This window comes from Drosophila pseudoobscura, chromosome 2, assembly GCF_009870125.1.
Source record: "Drosophila pseudoobscura strain MV-25-SWS-2005 chromosome 2, UCI_Dpse_MV25, whole genome shotgun sequence".
In the NCBI taxonomy this organism is placed as follows: Eukaryota; Metazoa; Arthropoda; class Insecta; order Diptera; family Drosophilidae; genus Drosophila; species Drosophila pseudoobscura.
Window position 1 is genome coordinate 10,500,446 of NC_046679.1, and position 17,537 is coordinate 10,517,982.

The window sequence follows — 17,537 nt, forward strand, 5'->3', positions numbered from 1 at the left end:
AGCGGTCAAATTTCAATATCCGATTAACATAATCGTGACTCGCAGCTCGCCCACATCGAGAGTGATCTGGGATCGCCCAATTAATATACATACATATTCATCTACGAGTATGCCAAGTCGTTAATCTGTACCATTTTCACACTCTCTTCTCTCAACACTGTCAAATGGTGATTCAGTTGAATGTTCGACCGCAAAATTAACAAAGACTTGTCACATTAGCTGGCAATTGGCAATTAAAGTGCGTTTAGCAGGGTCAGCGACTGGCCCATTGCATTCAAGCTAATTACAATACGCCCGAAGACTATATGTGGCTGTATTTAAACATGTGTATAGATATGAGGAAACCTGAATTATCATTAACCAATCAGGTTTATGGCGTCGGACGCTGATGATGCGCATAAAAACAACTCAAAATCTGAGTGAGTAAGGGAGCAAATACATACGTACGTACATATACGAAATAAAGACAGAAAAAAACCCCGATATGCGACATTGTCTCGGCATTATTTGTGCGGAGCAAAGTGAGACTAAAGCAAGACAGCTTTAGTCGACTCTGCGCGTCTAAAGAGTGAGGAGGTTCGAGGTACATACGAGTTTCAAGGGTTCCCACGGATTATGTTAGCCCACGTCGCCGCCTGTGTAAGTACATATATAAAGGGTTTATCCCTTGGCGTGCCGTAAATTTCCAACACCATCCCAATCCCATATTTCACACAGTTGGCGCTGCTGGCCGTGATAAGCCAGAAGCAGATGCTGCTCCAGGCCGCCCCAGCACCGTTTCCAGCAATTGAGAATGCGTCAGTATCAGTAACCGTTAGTCGCGTTTCCATTGCAGTCGCCATCATCTCTGTTCCCATTTTAGTGCCTTCACCAGCCAAGATTTATTGGCCGAGGAATCGGCGGCCGTGGCCTGGCAGCAAGAGGTGGCGCCTGCCCTGAGCCATGTCCAGAACAAGCGACATCGGCGACACCACGGAGATAGCAGTAGCCACAGACACCATCACCACAAGCGACACTGGGATCACCATTTCCCCGGACCGAGCTGCCACCACGGCAGCCACGAGCGCTTTAGTCCGGACCATCACCATGGACCACCGCAAAGCTTCGATCCGTATCCGAACGGCTTTGGGCCGTTCCCTGGCTTTGGTCCGCCCGGACACGACATTCACCAGCGTCCCTTTCAGGCCGAACTGGAGCCCTTTAAGGGTAAGGCATACCCCTTAGATGCTGTAAACTGTTATCAAAAGCATTCACTACGTTTCAGACAATAATGGTGACTTCCGGCCAGGTCCCAGTCAGACACGCACCAGCAGCGTAGCTCCCCCAAGAGCGGCGACGGCAACATCCACAACGACAACCACTGTAGCGCCTCCCTTGAGCAGCAGCACAGAAGACAGCCCCTTGGCCATTGACATACGCATTGGCTAGCTATTGTGCATATGTATACTCGTACCTAGACCTAAGACCTCATTCTGCTTTATCTACATATTGCCTGGTATTAAAGCTGCTGCCTTAACCACAAGACATCTATCCATTACCATTAGCCTGATGCACTCTTGCATGCCAGGCCCCTTACAGGGATCGTTTCAGTCCAGTCCATTCCCAGTGCCAGTCCATTCCAGAAATATGGTAATTCTAGAGCATAAATAACCGCACGCTTGTGGGGGGCGGGGGAGTGGAGTCTTAAGAGCTGGCAGTAAAATAAAATGCGAATGCAAAACAATCGGAAAGAAAGTCGTCAGACGAAACGAAAACAAACAAGTTAACCCGATCTTGAAATGAGCACAGCACAGCACAGCACAAAAGCGTTCAGATTGCCAGTGTCATTCGTTCTTTCCTCTAACCCACTCTCGTTGTCATCGAGATCGTCCGAGACGAGAGTCGCGCCTCTCACGCACCTTACGCAGGAACAAAGAACCGGACTCGCCTCCAGTCGCGATCGCCTCCCCCTATAAAAGCTAAGCCGGGCGAGAGTTTGACTGTCATTTGACGCCAAACGAGCGTCGCAAGAAGAACGCACAACGCACAATCGTTGGCTCCAGTCCAGTCCAGTCCCGTCCAGTTGTTCCCATACCATCGTCGCCAGAGCATCGTGTTGGAGCATTAAGAAATGGGTAAGCCTGTCCCTGCATACAGAGTGGGCATCGATCGGTGAACGAACTTGAGTGGCGGTAGCATTATGGACACACAGCCTTAGTACCACCATAAACCGAAACAACACAAAACAGGGAACGACGACTGTCGACATGTCTAGAATTATATATGCAAGTCGCGTTGATCTCGAAAAACGAGTCGTTACTGCGGCTCTGAGGGATCTTTATCGATTTCGTAGTAAATTCAATCCGAGTTCTTTGTTCTAACCCCTCGACTAGTGCATCAACACGGAATGTTGCCGCTGCCGCTGCTGCTGCTGCTGGGCGTGCTATGTGGCTGGCCTTGTGTGATCCTGGCCAGCGATCAGCCGGCTCGCATTGTCTGCTACTTCAGCAACTGGGCAGTGTACCGTCCGGGCATCGGACGCTACGGCCTGGAGGATGTGCCCGCCGATCTCTGTACGCATCTCATCTACTCCTTCATAGGCGTGGAGGAGAAGAGCTGGGATGTGCTGGTGATCGATCCCGACTTGGATGTGGACCAGGAGGGTTTCAGCAAGTTCACGCAGCTGAAGAAGACCCATCCCAAGCTGAAGCTGCAGATAGCCGTCGGCGGCTGGGCCGAGGGTGGCTCGAAATACTCGCAAATGGTGGCTGTCCGGGAGCGTCGCCAGAGCTTCATCCGCAGCGTGATCCAGTTCATGAGGCAGTACAACTTTGATGGCTTCGACTTGGACTGGGAGTACCCGGGGGCCACCGATCGGGGCGGCACCTTCGGGGACAAGGACAAGTTCCTGTACTTTGTCCAGGAGCTGCGACGCGCCTTCGATCGGGAGGGACGCGGCTGGGAGATCACCATGGCAGTGCCGGTGGCCAAGTTCAGGCTGCAGGAGGGCTACCACGTTCCGGAGCTCTGCGAGTAAGTTTGGAGCACTTGATTTTAGCAAAGAGTTAACCCTGGGTCCTTGCAGATTGTTGGATGCCATTCATGCCATGACCTATGACCTGCGCGGAAACTGGGCCGGTTTCGCCGATACACACAGTCCGCTCTACAAGCGCAAGCATGACCAGTACGCCTACGAGCGCCTCAATGTGGTGAGTGCCAGTGCGATTGCTCTGCGATTGCCATCGTTCCACTGTCATTCCCTGTGCCAAACTAATTAGCATCGCCATTCAAGAATGACGGCCTCGCGCTGTGGGAGGAGATGGGCTGCCCGGCGAACAAGCTGGTGGTCGGCATTCCGTTCTACGGACGCACCTTCACGCTGAGCAACTCCAACAAGAACTACAACATGGGGACGTACATCAACAAGGAGGCGGGTGGCGGGGCGCCAGGTCCCTACACAAATGCCAGTGGCTTCCTGGCGTACTACGAGATATGCACGGAGGTGATGGACAAGTCGAAGGGCTGGACCGTGGAGTGGGATGAGGCCGGCATGGTGCCCTTCACCTACAAGGACACCCAGTGGGTGGGCTACGAGAACGAGGCCTCGGTGCAGATCAAAATGGACTTTATCAAGCAGCGGGGCTATGCGGGCGCCATGACCTGGGCCATCGACATGGACGACTTCCACGGACTCTGCGGCCGCAAGAACGGGCTCATGCAAATACTCTACGACAACATGAGGGGCTATCGAGTGCCGGAGCCAACACGGGAGACGACGCCGCGGGTGAGCCACGGCGGGCCCACTGCCAAATGGCGTGCGAACGCAAATAAAATTTTTCATTTTTCGTTTTCCATTTTTTTCTGCTTTATTGCATTTGCAGCCAGAGTGGGCGAAGCCGCCCGCCACTTCGCCCAATCCGGACGAGGGCCCGGTGCTGCAGAGTGAGACGACGACGCGGAAACCGAAACCGAAGCCAAAACCAACTTCAGGCCCACTCAGCACAACGTCAGCGCCGGCGCCAGCCCTGACCAGCACCACCCAGAAGACAACCACAAAGGTGAATATTTGGGAGTGCCAGCGGAGGCTGAATCTCTAATGAAATTGTCCACACTCCAAATTCCAACAGAAACCGAAGAAGCCCAAGAAGACAACCACAACCACAACCACAACAACGTCTGCTCCGGAGAAGTTTACGGAGGAGCCCGAAATAGTTGTCGACCCTGAACAGAAGCCAGGGGAGCCGCAGTTCGATCCCAGCGAAATCGATTGCACCAATCGCGATTTTGTGCCGCATCCAAACTGCCGAAAGGTAAAAGTTCAAACTGTAGAATAGGCCAGAGATACAAATCGAATAATGTTCTCTCTATTTTTTGCATTAGTATTTCCGCTGTGTCCATGGCAAGCCCGTGGAGTTCGAGTGCAAGGAGGGGACGGCATTCCACACGGTCCTGAATGTCTGCGATTGGATCGAGAACAGCGATCGGTATTATTGCACCCGAATCAAGCAGAAAAAGCGGGGCAATGAAGCCCACTAAGCACTTACTAAAACATATTCTAAATTATTGCAAACAACTCTAGCATAAGATAGGAATAGGACTAGCTGTAAGAGTATTTTAATTTAATATCTTCCTAGGGTTATAAGGTGCGTCTAAGAGATTACTGCACGAGACAAAACCCATAAAAATATACGAGTATATGAGTTTCGAATCAAATAAATATGGAACTTAATGATCCGTTCAATAAAAGTGTGATCATCATTTTGTGGGACAAATAGGCAAATCAAAACAAAGCAAGGCCTTGGGCCTTGCATAATCTGACGTTAAATAAAGGTCTACGTACATATACGTAATGCCATAATTTGAACGAGAATTTGCCATTCCTAATTACGCCAATAAACGCAATGACTTGGGACATGCTGCACTTTACCGACTCGTCATCATCGCAGCCTTGGACAACACACACAGCGAGCAGCTGTTTGGGCAATCAACCATACCAACGAGCGATGATAAATAATGCTACACGAAATGTTCAATTTTGATCCTTAACATTTGATTTCTATAATCTCAATTCATGCAGCAGTCATGCATAGAGATCATACAGAGCAAGAGCGAGAGAGAGAGTGAATTTTAAACATTTTTGACACGAAACAAATCGCCTAGAGCTCTGGCTCTGCCCCAAAATGCTGCTCAAGCTGCCTCCTACCAAAAAGTGTATGCGGATAACATTTAGCTCAAATTTAGTTGCTCTGAGTAATAGTCGAATGCGAAATGAGCACCGCATTGTCTATAATTAAACATTCCTCCAAAAGCGATCAACTGAGAAAGTAAAAACCTTTTTCAAATCAAACTTCTAGATGGAAAAGCATTTCTTTGATTCTAGACAGCATAGACTCATTCCTTTTCCTTTATTTAGGCACTTTATCCGTCTTGGGTTTATCATAAGACCCGAAAAACATCACCGGGCAGAACATATCCGAACCGAACAGCCATCGAGAAGAGAGCGCCACCCGGCGTGATGATGAAAGAAAATAGAAAAATGAAAAGAGATCAGAGACCACAGACCACAGACCAGAGACCAGAGAAAAACTCACTCGCGCACTCACTATGTGTGCTTTTGACAAAAATTCGTGCTACAAAAATATCAAAATCGAATAATTTTCGCGGTCACAAGGTAAATTCATGGTATATGCATGTTGAGTTACGAATTGGTTTTGGACCGGGAGAGATCGTCTCGTATACTCGTGTACGGCAGGCAGGCACACCGAAATTTCCTCCTTTCAGAATTTGTGTTGGGGAACAGAAAACAGAAAATAGATGTGTGTTGGGTCCCAAATTCGAGGCGGCCCGTTCAAAAAACGACACGCACACGACGTGCACAGACGACGAATACGACGACTTCGACCACGACAACGGCCACAAATAAGCAAAATTATTTGGCTAACAATCGTCGAAAGGGACACTAAGGATTACCCAGCCGATGATTGTTGGTTTAAATTTGCTAACGGCACCGCGAATAAAACAATTCAATAAATTCTAGAATAAATAATACAAATCGATCTGCAAAAGTGAAAGAAATATTTAAAGAAAAGAAATACGAATAAGTGCAAAATTGGCAGACCTCTAAAACTGTGACAAAATTTGTGCGAGCCTAATTACACATCTATAGCGAGTGCTATATATGAATACCAGAGCCAGAACCAGAAAACCATTCCCATTCCCACACATATGCCATACATACTACCCCTACATAAGTATCTATAAGAACTATCTATCGGTGCTCTGGTGCGGTCTCAAATAATATTTGGTTTTTGAATTCTTCACTCTTTCATCTAGTGCATTTAAACGAGCGCATATACATGCAGAATACGAGCAGTGTTAATACTAATTTTTCCTAATTGTTCATAATTACGGGAAAGTTGCGAAGAAAAAAAGGAGAATTTATGACGTGGCTAAAGTTGTAACCGCGCTGGAAACTCGAGGATAATTTGTTGAAAAGATTATTATGGGGCGGCTAACAATTTGGTTCCTGCTGGGACTAACGTTACTCGCCGTCTCCGATCATGGTGAGTACTCATCCGCCTCCTACTTCTCCTATTCCGGCCCCCCTTCCACTTATGTAAGGCGAAGGGCAAAGGCCCAGCAGCAGCACTTAAAGTTTTTCCCCTTGACAGAAAATTCACGCAGCCAAGCATTATGCAATTTTATCACAAAAAGCCAAGAAAAAAGGAAAATTGTGAAAAAATACGAGTATATATGAAAATATATTGTATATATATTTAAAAATATTTCTCTGAGTTTGTGCGTTGTGTCCGTGTGTGTGTTTATGTGTGTGTGTGTGTGTGTGTGTTGGGGTCTGCAAACGTCAGCGGACGACACTTTGAAAATACAATCGAACATTTTCTATAGCCTTGTGTACACTTGACTTGGCCGGCCAACCACTAGTGGCAGCAGCTGAAGCAGGAGCACAGATACAGATACATTCTAATATTTAGCTGTATTTTTTTTTTGAGAACTGATTTGTTCGTTAAGACGCAAACGATCGCCTGCTTGGTTGCTCTTCGTTGTCATCGTTTGTAATATTTATAAATTTAGAATTTCTAAGTTATTTTATGTGCGCTCGGGTCTTCTCTATCTACGTACATATCTGTCTACTCATACAGTATATATCTCTCCGGGTGTGTGTGTTTCTGTGTTAGAAATGTCTCTGTATATTTTGTTTGGTTTGCTCAGGTTTTTGCAAAAAACCACAGAAAAGAAATGGGGGAAATGGCGCAAATGCTATATACTCTATAAGATGGGATGGGTTGGGCCGGAATAGATTGCAGCAACATAAACACAATATGCAGGCAGGCCGAAATTTGTATAAATAATTCTATCAATGCGGATAGAAATGAATGCGAAATTGCTCGAATATCTTCATTCCCACGCGGTATTTGCAATAAATCTGAAGAACTATCCGCTGACAGAAATATTGCCCATTGAAAACGTATTCAAAAAGTCTTCCAAATCGCACATTAATTGGGCTACGATTGATGTGCCATTGATGGCCCATTCCTAGATACTTCCGTGGGCCCATTAGCTGATCTCATGCCGACATCCGCTGGGACATGTCCGATGAGCATTTGTCCTAATTTCCAGCCAATGCGAAAGTAATTAGCAATGCGACCTTCTGACGAGCCTGTCACTAGGCAGACACGACCTTCCATTACTGAAAAGAAAAGCATAAGCAAAAGCTAAACTTTAGTCATATTCATATTAAAATTGATATTCCCGTACATATGGTACGCCTCCTCAAAAGCTGGGGAGCTGCAGGCCGGACAGTAAGGTGGCCAAAAGAAACAAAAATGAAGAAGTAAGGCCAAAGTGGGCGAGCAGCCAACAAAATTGTGCCGAAAATTCTCTCATCCACAAACTGGCGAAATATTGTACTCGTGAATGTTTGAGTTCTCATCTTTTAAAAATAACATTCATAAATCCACCAGAAGCGTTCGTTCGAAGTGTGCGTCCATTTGCCCGTGTGTCTGTGGATAGTACCATAAATAATGTCAAGTTTGAACAGATAGAATGACCTCGCCGCGGCGCTGACAAAAAGCTGAGAAAGTGCGGCCATTGTTTCACTCAAAATAGCATAGCATAGCACCCGCCCTACCTTTCGTAGGGCTGTTTTCTTGTGGGACCCACTTAAATTACAAATTAACCTGTCACGGACCCGTGTAATGTTTTCGGTGACGACTTTCAGTTGGGTTTGTCAATGCCGATGTCGGACCAAGCGAATCTGAATGTCGACCCTACATTGAAAGAGCCATAAATGAATTGAAAACAGGTGAGTTTCCGCGGCAAATATACTCGTAGAGTGCCTGCGAATCAACCGGCGATCATTTTAGATGGTGTCAAAGATGGCTCTGGGGAACTGCAATCCGATCAGCCCCGTAGGGACGACGACGATGACGACGATGATGGTGGGATAGATGCGGTTGATGAGAAAGAAACTGTTGAAATTGAAACTGTCGAATTGGATTCCACAGAGGACGCAATAAGCGCCAACGATATTGATGGTGATGGTATACCAGATGACGAGGACGATGATATCGACGGGGATGGTATACCGAACGATAAGGATGATGATATTGATGGCGATGGCATACCGAACGAGGATGATGATGATATGGATGGCGACGGTGTGCCCAACGAAGATGATGACGACATCGATGGCGATGGTGTGCCCAACTCCAAGGACGAGGACATCGATGGCGATGGTGTTCGAAACGCCGATGACGAGGACATTGACGGTGATGGCACAGTAAATCACGGTAAGTGTTAGTTCCTATTTTCCCTGCTATATGTATTGATTGATTTTCCTTTCCATGTGTATCCTGCAGAGGATGATGATCTTGATGGTGATGGCACTCCCAATCACGGTAGGTCTATCCCTGAACACTCAATAAATGTATTCTTTGTGCAAAGTAGTTCCGCATTAATTGAAAGCTTTTTTAATTTCTAGATATTTTGGCATCCAATGATCTGGTTTTTGCTTTTCAGGAGCTTCTCTTGCTTATATCGATACTCAGTTCATAATCAGTCTCTAATTTATCCTTTCCGTTGGGTTGTTTTCAGAGGATAATGACTTTGATGGCGATGGTGTGCCCAATGACGAGGATGAGGATATGGATGGAGATGGCACGGTCAACCACGGTAGGTTCCTCATTGAATTGATATTGAAACATCTCAGCTATAATATCCCTAACGCTCTGCAGAGGACGAAGATCTCGATGGAGACGGCGTTCAGAATGATAAAGATGAGGACATCGATGGCGATGGCAAAGTGAATCATGGTAGGATATTATTCCATTGCAATAAAAACCCTTAATAGCCATTTTGTGATTTTCAGAGGACGAAGATCTCGATGGAGATGGCGTGAGGAACGAAAAGGATGAGGACTTGGATGGAGATGGCAAAGCGAATACCGGTAGGAACATAACAACCCTCATGCCTCCATGAAAGTGTAATTTTTTGGTTTTTCCACTTGCAGAGGATGAAGATCTGGACGGTGATGGTGTGCCCAACGACAAGGACGACGATCTGGATGGGGACGGCATCTTAAATGAACACGACAACGATGTCGATGGCGACGGAGTGCCGAACGAACGCGATGACGATGATAGCCAGGCTGACGACGACGACGATGATGATGATGATGATGACAAGGCAAAGGTCAAGAAGCGCAGCAAGCGTGAGGTTGATGCCGCTCCAGTCATCGACATTGAGGCTCCCCCAAGTCCTGCCGAGGAATTCCCCATCGAAGAAGAAATCGTCAAGGAGGAATCTGTCGAGGTGGAGGCCGAACCAGAGCCAGAGCCAGAACCAGAAGTTGAGGCTGTGAAAGAGCAGGAACCAGAGCCAGAGCCAGTTGTCCAAGAAGCAGAAAAGGAACCGTTGGTAGAGGAGAAGGAGGAAGAAAAGCCCGTCGAGCAGGCTCCAGCTAAAGAGGAGTCTGCAGAAGAGGCAGCCGCAGCTCCACAGGAGCCAGAAGCCGCCAAAGAGGATGCAGTAGAGTCTGAGGAGACCCAGGATGAGCCCCAGGCAGATGTTGCCCCTGCTGATGCCGATGCTGACGACGACGAGGATGACACAAAACCTGAAGATGAGCTTCTCTGGGTAGGTTTTAGGAGTACGTCCAGTACCGCTATGTGGACTCATGCGGAGAATCTTGTAATTGCAGGAAGGTACCATCCCTGAGAACCGCCGCAGCCGTCAGCACATCACAGAGCTTCTGCTGCTGGACGAGGAGTTCAACGCTCGCGAGAAGGCCACCGATAATGTGGCCGAGATCATCCTGAAGGACATCAAGCGCATCTATGAGAACGCCATCAAGCCCCTGGAGACGCTGTACAAGTACCGCGACCTGAGCAACCGTCACTTCAGCGATCCGGAGATCTTCTCCAAGCCGCTAGTGCTGTTCATGGGTCCCTGGTCCGGTGGCAAGTCCTCGATCCTTAACTATTTGACCGACAACGAGTACACCCCCAATTCGCTGAGAACTGGTAAGTTTCGGACAAATATCAGATGAAATTAGAAACCAAATGATGTATGTCTTATCTTTGTATCCATATCTTAGGTGCCGAACCCTCTCCGGCCTACTTCAATATCCTGATGTGGGGCAATGAGACGGAGGTTCTGGACGGCACTCAGCTGGCCGCCGACTACACGTTCTCCGGCCTGCAGAAGTTCGGCCAGGGCCTGGAGGAGCGTCTGCGCGGTCTGAAGATGAAGAGCAAGCTGCTCGAGAAGGTAAGATCCCAGAAAGACAGACAGCCGTATTAACTTGTCGTCTCCCAGACAGCTCTTGGCAGGGCAGCTGCCCTGTCGATGGGGAATCTGCTGGCGAGGAGCTATCTGCATGCAGTCATGGCTGGCCATCTGCCAGACACAATTTATAGCTTTTAGCACACATTCTGCATTCAGCATTCTGCATTAATTTCGTTATTAATAAATGAGTGTAGAAGTAGCAAAAGTGCATTACTAAATTTAAGCATCTGCATCTTGCATTTTTAGGTCAACATCGTCGAGATACCCGGCATTCTAGAGGTGCGCAAGCAGGTCTCCCGCGTCTTCCCCTTCAACGATGCCTGCCAGTGGTTCATCGATCGCGCCGACATCATCTTTCTGGTCTACGACCCGGCCAAGTTGGATGTGGGCCCCGAGACGGAGGCCATTCTCGACCAGCTGAAGGGGCGCGAGTACCAGACGCGCATCATCCTCAACAAGGCGGACACCGTCCATCCCGAGGAGCTGCTGCGCGTGCAGGGCGCCCTCATTTGGAACATCTCGCCGCTGATGTCGTCGGCCCAGCCGCCACTCATGTACACCACCTCGCTGTGGACGCATCCCTACCAGGACGGCGCCCCGGCCCGCCTCCTGCTGGCGCAGGAGCGTGCCTTCCTGCGTGACCTACGAACGGCCATCGACAAGCGCATCGAACACAAGATCGCCAGTGCTCGTCGATTTGCTGTAAGTCTCTGCCATTCCAATAAGTCGGCGGGTCTACATTCATGTCAACGATCCATCCTCCTCTTCTGCAGGTGCGCGTGCGCAATCACGCCAAGATGGTGGACTGCTATCTGAACACCTACTTCAACCACAAGACACTGTTCGGCAACAAGAAGCGCATCTCGGACGACATCATCGATCATCCGCAGAACTACCACATCTACGAGGGTCTCTCCACGCTGACCAACATCTCGCGCTACGATCTGCCGGATCCGGAGGTATACCGCGACTTCTTCCGCCTGAATCCGCTGTACGAGTTCAAGAAACTGACGGAAACGTGCACATATTTCCGCGGCTGTCCCATCACCAAGCTGGACCAGGCTATTTCGTACGAGCTGCCCGAGCTAGCCGGCAAGTATAAGAAGATGTCCGAGGCGGCTCTGGCCAACATCGAGAAACAGCAGCAGCAGGCGTTGGAAGGACAGGGAAAGGGCACGCAGGCTGATCCCAAAAAGACGAGTTGAGGTGTTGTTTCTCCCTCGGAGGAGAAAACCTGCCATTTAGTTTGTTTTAAAGAGAGATAGAGAGAATGTGACATCGACATCGGCACCGGTAACCGTCTATTGAGAATTACGAAAAAGATAGTGAGAGAGGAGAGTAGAGGAGAAAGGGAGAAATATGTACATCAGGAGTAGAGAGAGCAAAAGGACATATTTAGGGCCGCAAATATGAGAGAATATATATCTTTGTTAACGTCCCCCCGTCCCCGATCGTAGGAGAACAACAGCGTAAGACAGAACACAGAAGAGAGAACTCACGAGAGAGAGAACTTTTCAATTTGAAATAGCAACGGTTGCTATGAGCCCATGCTTGGCCTTTAGAGAATTTATTAATTACAACCGATTTGCAATAGATCTTTTGATTATTTTGAATACTTATAATACACTTAACCGAACTGAGAGCCGTATGAGAGGGAAGCCAATTACATAAATGAGAGCAAACAGACACACACACACATCACACTTGTACTTGTTTTGGAGCAGGGAAGAGAGGTAGCAAATGGGGGTCTTTACAATATACCTGAGAGTAGATCAACAAGTAACTATTTTAGCTGAGAGCAAGGCGAACGAACCATCGACGATATCTAACCTTCCCACGCACACACCCCTCCCTCATTGGCTAACATCCGACTATAATTCCCCATTTCCCTAGATTTTTCCCTTAATTGTTCCAAGTAGTAGTAAAGAACAACAGCGCAGCGCAGAGTTTTGAGTTTGAGATTTCAGATTTTGAGCACACAGGCAATATTGTTAATGTTTTAATTTTTGGTTTTTGGTTTTTCGTTTTTTGGTTTTGAGCATACTCCCCGACGATGTCGTAGTTGATAAGACTTTTTTTAATAAAAGCAAACACAGTGAAGACGATAATAACAATATAACTTATTTATTCATGAACGACCTAAGCATATGTGAGATAAACAGAAAATGTTGCAGAGCAGGTGACAGAAGATTATACTTAATTAAATACAATACAACAATTTTTACGAACTGAGAATCTACGTAAAATGAACTGTGAGAGCGGGTGAAATACACAAGTGAATAAAAACAACAGAAAACCCCAAGCAATCATGTCTTTCAATACAAAACAATAAAGGTCTGGGTTTCTACTTATTCCCAAAAGTTGGTTGGGAATCAATGTTCTGCGAGTTTGCGACCCGAAGGCTGGAGAACAAGAACTTGTAATAATAGCTGGATGCTGTTAAACCTTAGGATGGATAAAATACAACTTAAAGATGCATACTTTAAAATTATAAAAGAATAAAACCATGGGAAATAGAAGTGCAGAAAGAACCGACGAACGAATCGAAAAAGATAACGAAAATGTGCGTGTGAGCATGTCGCAATTGCTTGAATTTAAATCACAAGAGGTACGAAATAAAATCTCTAAATTTGTGTACCAAGTGATTTAACTCAGGCGGACAGAGGGTGGTACAGTACTCAGCATTCATCTTCATACTTGTAACATTCTTTAGGAAGTTTCGTTCACTCACGAGGCTTTTCGTCCTGGTTCTTAAAGAGAATAGTACGACGGAAGTGCTATAAAAGTGGTCTCTCCCTCAACGGCAATCGCAAGGAAAGGGTAGTGGCTGGAACTTCTATTGTGGGCAGTCGATCGCAGAATTTGAATGTTTTTAATCAATAGCCATTAAGCCAATCACTTACTTTTTATCTCCACGAGACGCAACGATCTCGAATGTCGGGCAATAGGAGAATTCAGTTGAAGTGTTTTTTGTATGATTCCAAAGCTTCTGGCCCGCGTCCTTGGGATGGGTGGGAATGGCCACCACTTGGCCGTTGGAGAACCCGAGCAGTATATATCCATCGAGCAACCATTTGTGCAGCAGCAGCGATCCGTTGCGATTATGCGATCCACGTTTTGTGGGAGATTCCAGATCAAGGTCATGCTGATGAAATTGTCCAAAGCAATCCGATCATTCGCCATTTCATCGAAATAGATGTCGGTCCTTAATGCTCAGCGAAAAGCTTTCTTCCTCCAATAAAGCGCAAAACGATTCTGTATCGACCAGGGGCCTCACATTATTCGCTGTGATCGGACGTGCATATATAGCCATGTTGCCTTGCCCCGTACCAATGGGCCAGCAGCTGCTGCTCTTTTAACCACAAAATACAAGTGGGGGGATCGCGGAGGCCCGTTTCAACGCTGATCTTCTCCTGTGTGCCAAAGTTTCAAAAATTATTGTTCGGGAATTCGTTACAAGCCAATATTGCTGGTGGCCTTACCATGCGAGAATTATGAGCTGCACCTGGTATTCCTTGCGAGACGACATACATCGGATCATAGTCGGAAGAAAGTAGTGGCATGTGAAGTGGCGGACAAGTGCCGGGCCGCTAAATGCTTCCTGGAAGTTTTGCTTATAATCCTCTTTCCTTTATTTTTATTTTTTTCAGTTCTGAAAAAAATCTTTACCGTGCGCGATTTAAAATCGCCAATCGTCAGGGATGATATTCCTTAAAGTACACTTTTTGTGCTGCATGACGCAAAATTTCATAGCGCTAGATGGCGCTTGCACCAAAAAGACGCTAGGTGGCGCAGCTTACAGTTTAGTGAAGACTGTCCTAGAAACAGCTGTTGTTATTGTAAAACGGTCACACTTAGCTGTTATGTGAAAAAAATAAGTGTGAAGAAATAAATTAATTAAATAAATTAACCATAGAAAATGTTAAGAATAAGCTGTTTATATCGACTACCAAATGCACTGCACTGCAGCCAATCCTTCAGCCATTGGAAACAGGCACCGGCAACGTTTCGGTTATTTCATGTGGACGCCGCACGCCTAAAACGCCGGAAAACAGCTGAAGAGAAGGTAGGTTTGAGAGTAATTGGAAAACATACATAAATTTCTGTTTTAATTGTGGAGGAAAAAAATTAACTTATGAATGAAAAGTTGATTCGTTGATGGCGTACTTTAAGAATAAACTTATGTAAGAGGACAGACTCACTAATTTATGTAGAAATCCCCGCGAATTATAGAGTATTCACCGAAGAAAGCGCAGCCGGCGAATGGATTGCCGTCTGGTGGATCGGAAATCTGGAGGCACATGAGCGTGGCGCAGTTGGCCAAAGTGCTGCAAAGGCCAGTCGGTATGTAGACTCTTAAGCCATCTTTTGAGTCACTTTGTAAAGAGTTTACTCCCCCCTAGATGACGTCCAGGAGGCCATGTTGTACGTAAAAGGCGCTGATAACATCGAACCCGCCGCTAAGCTGGCGGATCTCAAAATGATCCAAGAAATAGCTAAAAAGCTGGGAGCCAAGACCCGCGTGGTGGCCACACCAGAAGCATCCTGCGAAGACGATCAGAAGGAGCGTGATGTGACGCCCAGGCCGCCTGCGCCGCCAGAGCTGCTACAGCCTCGCCCCCCCGTTGTCACTGTCATGGGCCATGTGGATCACGGCAAGACAACGCTGTTGGACTCGTTGCGTGGTGCTGATGTGGCAGCTGGAGAGGCTGGTGGCATCACCCAACACATCGGTGCCTTTACTGTAACTCTGGAGAACGGCGAACAGGTCACGTTTCTCGACACTCCGGGCCACGCAGCTTTCAGTGCAATGAGAGCACGTGGTGCTGTGGCCACTGACATCATAGTGCTGGTGGTGGCCGCCGAGGATGGCGTCATGGCGCAGACACGCGAAGTCATCCAGCTGGCCAAGGAGGCGCAGGTGCCCATAATCGTGGCCCTCAACAAGATCGATAAGCCCGAGGCGGATATTGTAAGTCAGTGGGGATCTATCATATTAATGATTCCTAATGTCGCTTATCTTTCAGGAAAAGAGCAAGCGAGAGCTGGCGCAAATGGGTCTGGCTCTCGAGGAGCATGGCGGCGATATCCAGGTCATACCCATTTCGGCTCTAAAGGGCACCAACTTGCAGTTGCTCGCCGAGGCAGTCAGCACACAAGCGACTCTCATGGGGCTGAAGTCGGACCCCTCGGGTCTGGTCGAGGGAATTGTGGTGGAGTCAAAAACAGACCCTCGACGTGGGAAGCTTTCCACTGCCATAGTGTCCCGAGGCACACTACGCAAAGGTTCTGTGCTGCTGAGTGGCTTGGCGCATGCAAAGGTTCGAGGTCTGTTCGACCATAATGGAAAGCCTCTGACTGAAGCGCCTCCTGGTACCCCAGTAGAGATTCTTGGCTGGCGAGAGCTGCCACTGGCTGGCGATCTTATACTGGAGGTGGAAACGGAGGTACTTGAGAAAAGTTTTTTGCCCTTTTATACATATTTGAAACAAGAAAATTCTTGCAGAAAAAAGCCCATGCAGTGCTGAAGTATCGCGAGCACGAGGCTCAGCAGGAGAAGATCGAGTCCAGCAGCGAGGAGATACGAAAAAAGGATGAGGAGCATCAGGCCACGTATCGGGCAGCGCGCGAGGCCCGTCGCCTAGCAGGACGCTTTCGCATGCGCGGTGGCCAGCGGGTCAAACAGGTGGACGAGAACGAAGGCAAGCCGCGTGTCAGTGTCATCATCAAGGGAGATGTGCATGGCTCTGTGGAGGCGATACTGGATGTGCTGGAGACCTACAGCAGCAACGAGATCTGCCGCCTGGACATTGTGCACTATGGCGTGGGCAACGTAACTGAGGGAGACCTAGAGCTTGCCAAAGCATTCGATGCCATTATCTACGCCTTTGCTGTGGAGACGCCCCAGAACAAGGCCACCAAAGATGTGAATGTGCGAAGCTACAATATAATTTATCGGTTGATTGACGATCTGAAGGAGCAACTTAGCAGCAAGCTGCCCCCTGTGGAGGTAGAGGAAGTTCTGGGAGAGGCCAACGTACTGCAGAGTTTCATCATCAACGAGGGACGCAAAGAGGTGCCCGTGGCTGGGTGTCGGTGCACCAAGGGCGTACTGAAGAAAGCCCAAAAGTTCCGATTGGTGCGTGACGGTGAAGTTGTCTACGATGGACAATTGGAATCGATGCGTCATCTGAAGAACGAAGTAGATTCGATCAAAAAGGACGTGGAGTGTGGACTGCGCTTAAGGGATGCAAAGGTGCTGCCGCAGGCCGGCGACATACTCCAATGCTACACCACGCACATGGAGGCCCAGCAAACGGATTGGGATCCAGGTTTCTAGTAGATGAGCGCTGTTTCGAGAATCATCATTAGATTGTTGCCTCTGCCTTGTTATCGCTATTATATATATATTATATCTATAGTTTTCTATTATGTACGGTTTATATAAAACAAATCCCACTATCCGACTTCCTGTTGATCTCGCTGCCACTGCTAGAGCTGCTGCCGGCCGCCCAGAGGCACCGCCACAGCCACCCTTCACCCACATGCTTAGAGCTTAGGATACCGATACACAGCGGCAACGGAACTGTCGCCGAGATAAGCCACTCTGACAGCGACAGCGAGAGCGAGAGAAGTGCCCCTGGCTGTTCATACCAACGCCTATGACGGAAGCTGCTTAAATGGGTCAAAGCAATGCTAATTGGAGTTCACCCACACCAACCCAGAGCCAGTGGCAGTGGCAGAGGCAGAGG

At 47.9% G+C, this 17,537-nt stretch overlaps 4 protein-coding genes across 8 annotated transcripts; all 4 read left to right on the forward strand.

Annotated features, from left to right (window-relative positions):
• Positions 1–489: 489 nt before the first annotated feature.
• On the forward strand, positions 490–1,524 carry LOC4801306 (acidic proline-rich protein PRP33). Its single transcript, XM_001358386.4, has 4 exons — positions 490–639; positions 718–797; positions 863–1,206; positions 1,265–1,524. Exons 1-4 carry the CDS (start codon positions 616–618, stop codon positions 1,426–1,428), a joined length of 612 nt encoding a protein of 203 aa, XP_001358423.3. The 5' UTR covers positions 490–615; the 3' UTR covers positions 1,429–1,524.
• A 450-nt stretch (positions 1,525–1,974) lies between these two features.
• Positions 1,975–4,716, forward strand: Cht5 (Chitinase 5). The gene is made up of 7 exons (XM_001358387.4): positions 1,975–2,114; positions 2,373–3,012; positions 3,065–3,188; positions 3,272–3,763; positions 3,861–4,037; positions 4,107–4,289; positions 4,360–4,716. The coding sequence occupies exons 1-7, from the start codon at positions 2,111–2,113 to the stop codon at positions 4,513–4,515; spliced, it is 1,776 nt and encodes a 591-aa protein (XP_001358424.3). The 5' UTR covers positions 1,975–2,110; the 3' UTR covers positions 4,516–4,716.
• Positions 4,717–5,638: 922 nt separating this feature from the next.
• LOC4801308 (sarcalumenin) lies at positions 5,639–13,091 on the forward strand. Of its 4 annotated transcripts, XM_001358388.4 has the most exons (14): positions 5,639–5,722; positions 6,313–6,542; positions 8,219–8,302; positions 8,364–8,438; positions 8,505–8,789; positions 8,859–8,897; positions 9,094–9,171; positions 9,234–9,311; positions 9,368–9,445; positions 9,509–10,134; positions 10,199–10,520; positions 10,595–10,767; positions 11,032–11,487; positions 11,559–13,091. In XM_001358388.4, exons 2-14 carry the CDS (start codon positions 6,482–6,484, stop codon positions 11,988–11,990), a joined length of 2,787 nt encoding a protein of 928 aa, XP_001358425.3. In that variant the 5' UTR covers positions 5,639–5,722; positions 6,313–6,481; the 3' UTR covers positions 11,991–13,091. The 4 variants fall into 4 exon arrangements, with proteins under 4 accessions (XP_001358425.3, XP_015037148.2, XP_033232635.1 ...); XM_015181662.2 differs by having other exon boundaries at positions 8,364–8,789; XM_003736427.3 differs by lacking the exon at positions 5,639–5,722 and adding an exon at positions 5,811–5,962 and having other exon boundaries at positions 8,364–8,789.
• A 1,506-nt stretch (positions 13,092–14,597) lies between these two features.
• mIF2 (mitochondrial translation initiation factor 2) lies at positions 14,598–17,249 on the forward strand. Of its 2 annotated transcripts, none has more exons than XM_002137284.3 (5): positions 14,598–14,851; positions 15,000–15,129; positions 15,189–15,757; positions 15,813–16,232; positions 16,292–17,249. In XM_002137284.3, exons 1-5 carry the CDS (start codon positions 14,705–14,707, stop codon positions 17,123–17,125), a joined length of 2,100 nt encoding a protein of 699 aa, XP_002137320.2. In that variant the 5' UTR covers positions 14,598–14,704; the 3' UTR covers positions 17,126–17,249. The 2 variants fall into 2 exon arrangements, with proteins under 2 accessions (XP_002137320.2, XP_015037149.2); XM_015181663.2 differs by having other exon boundaries at positions 14,723–14,851; positions 15,019–15,129.
• The last annotated feature ends 288 nt before the right edge of the window (positions 17,250–17,537 follow it).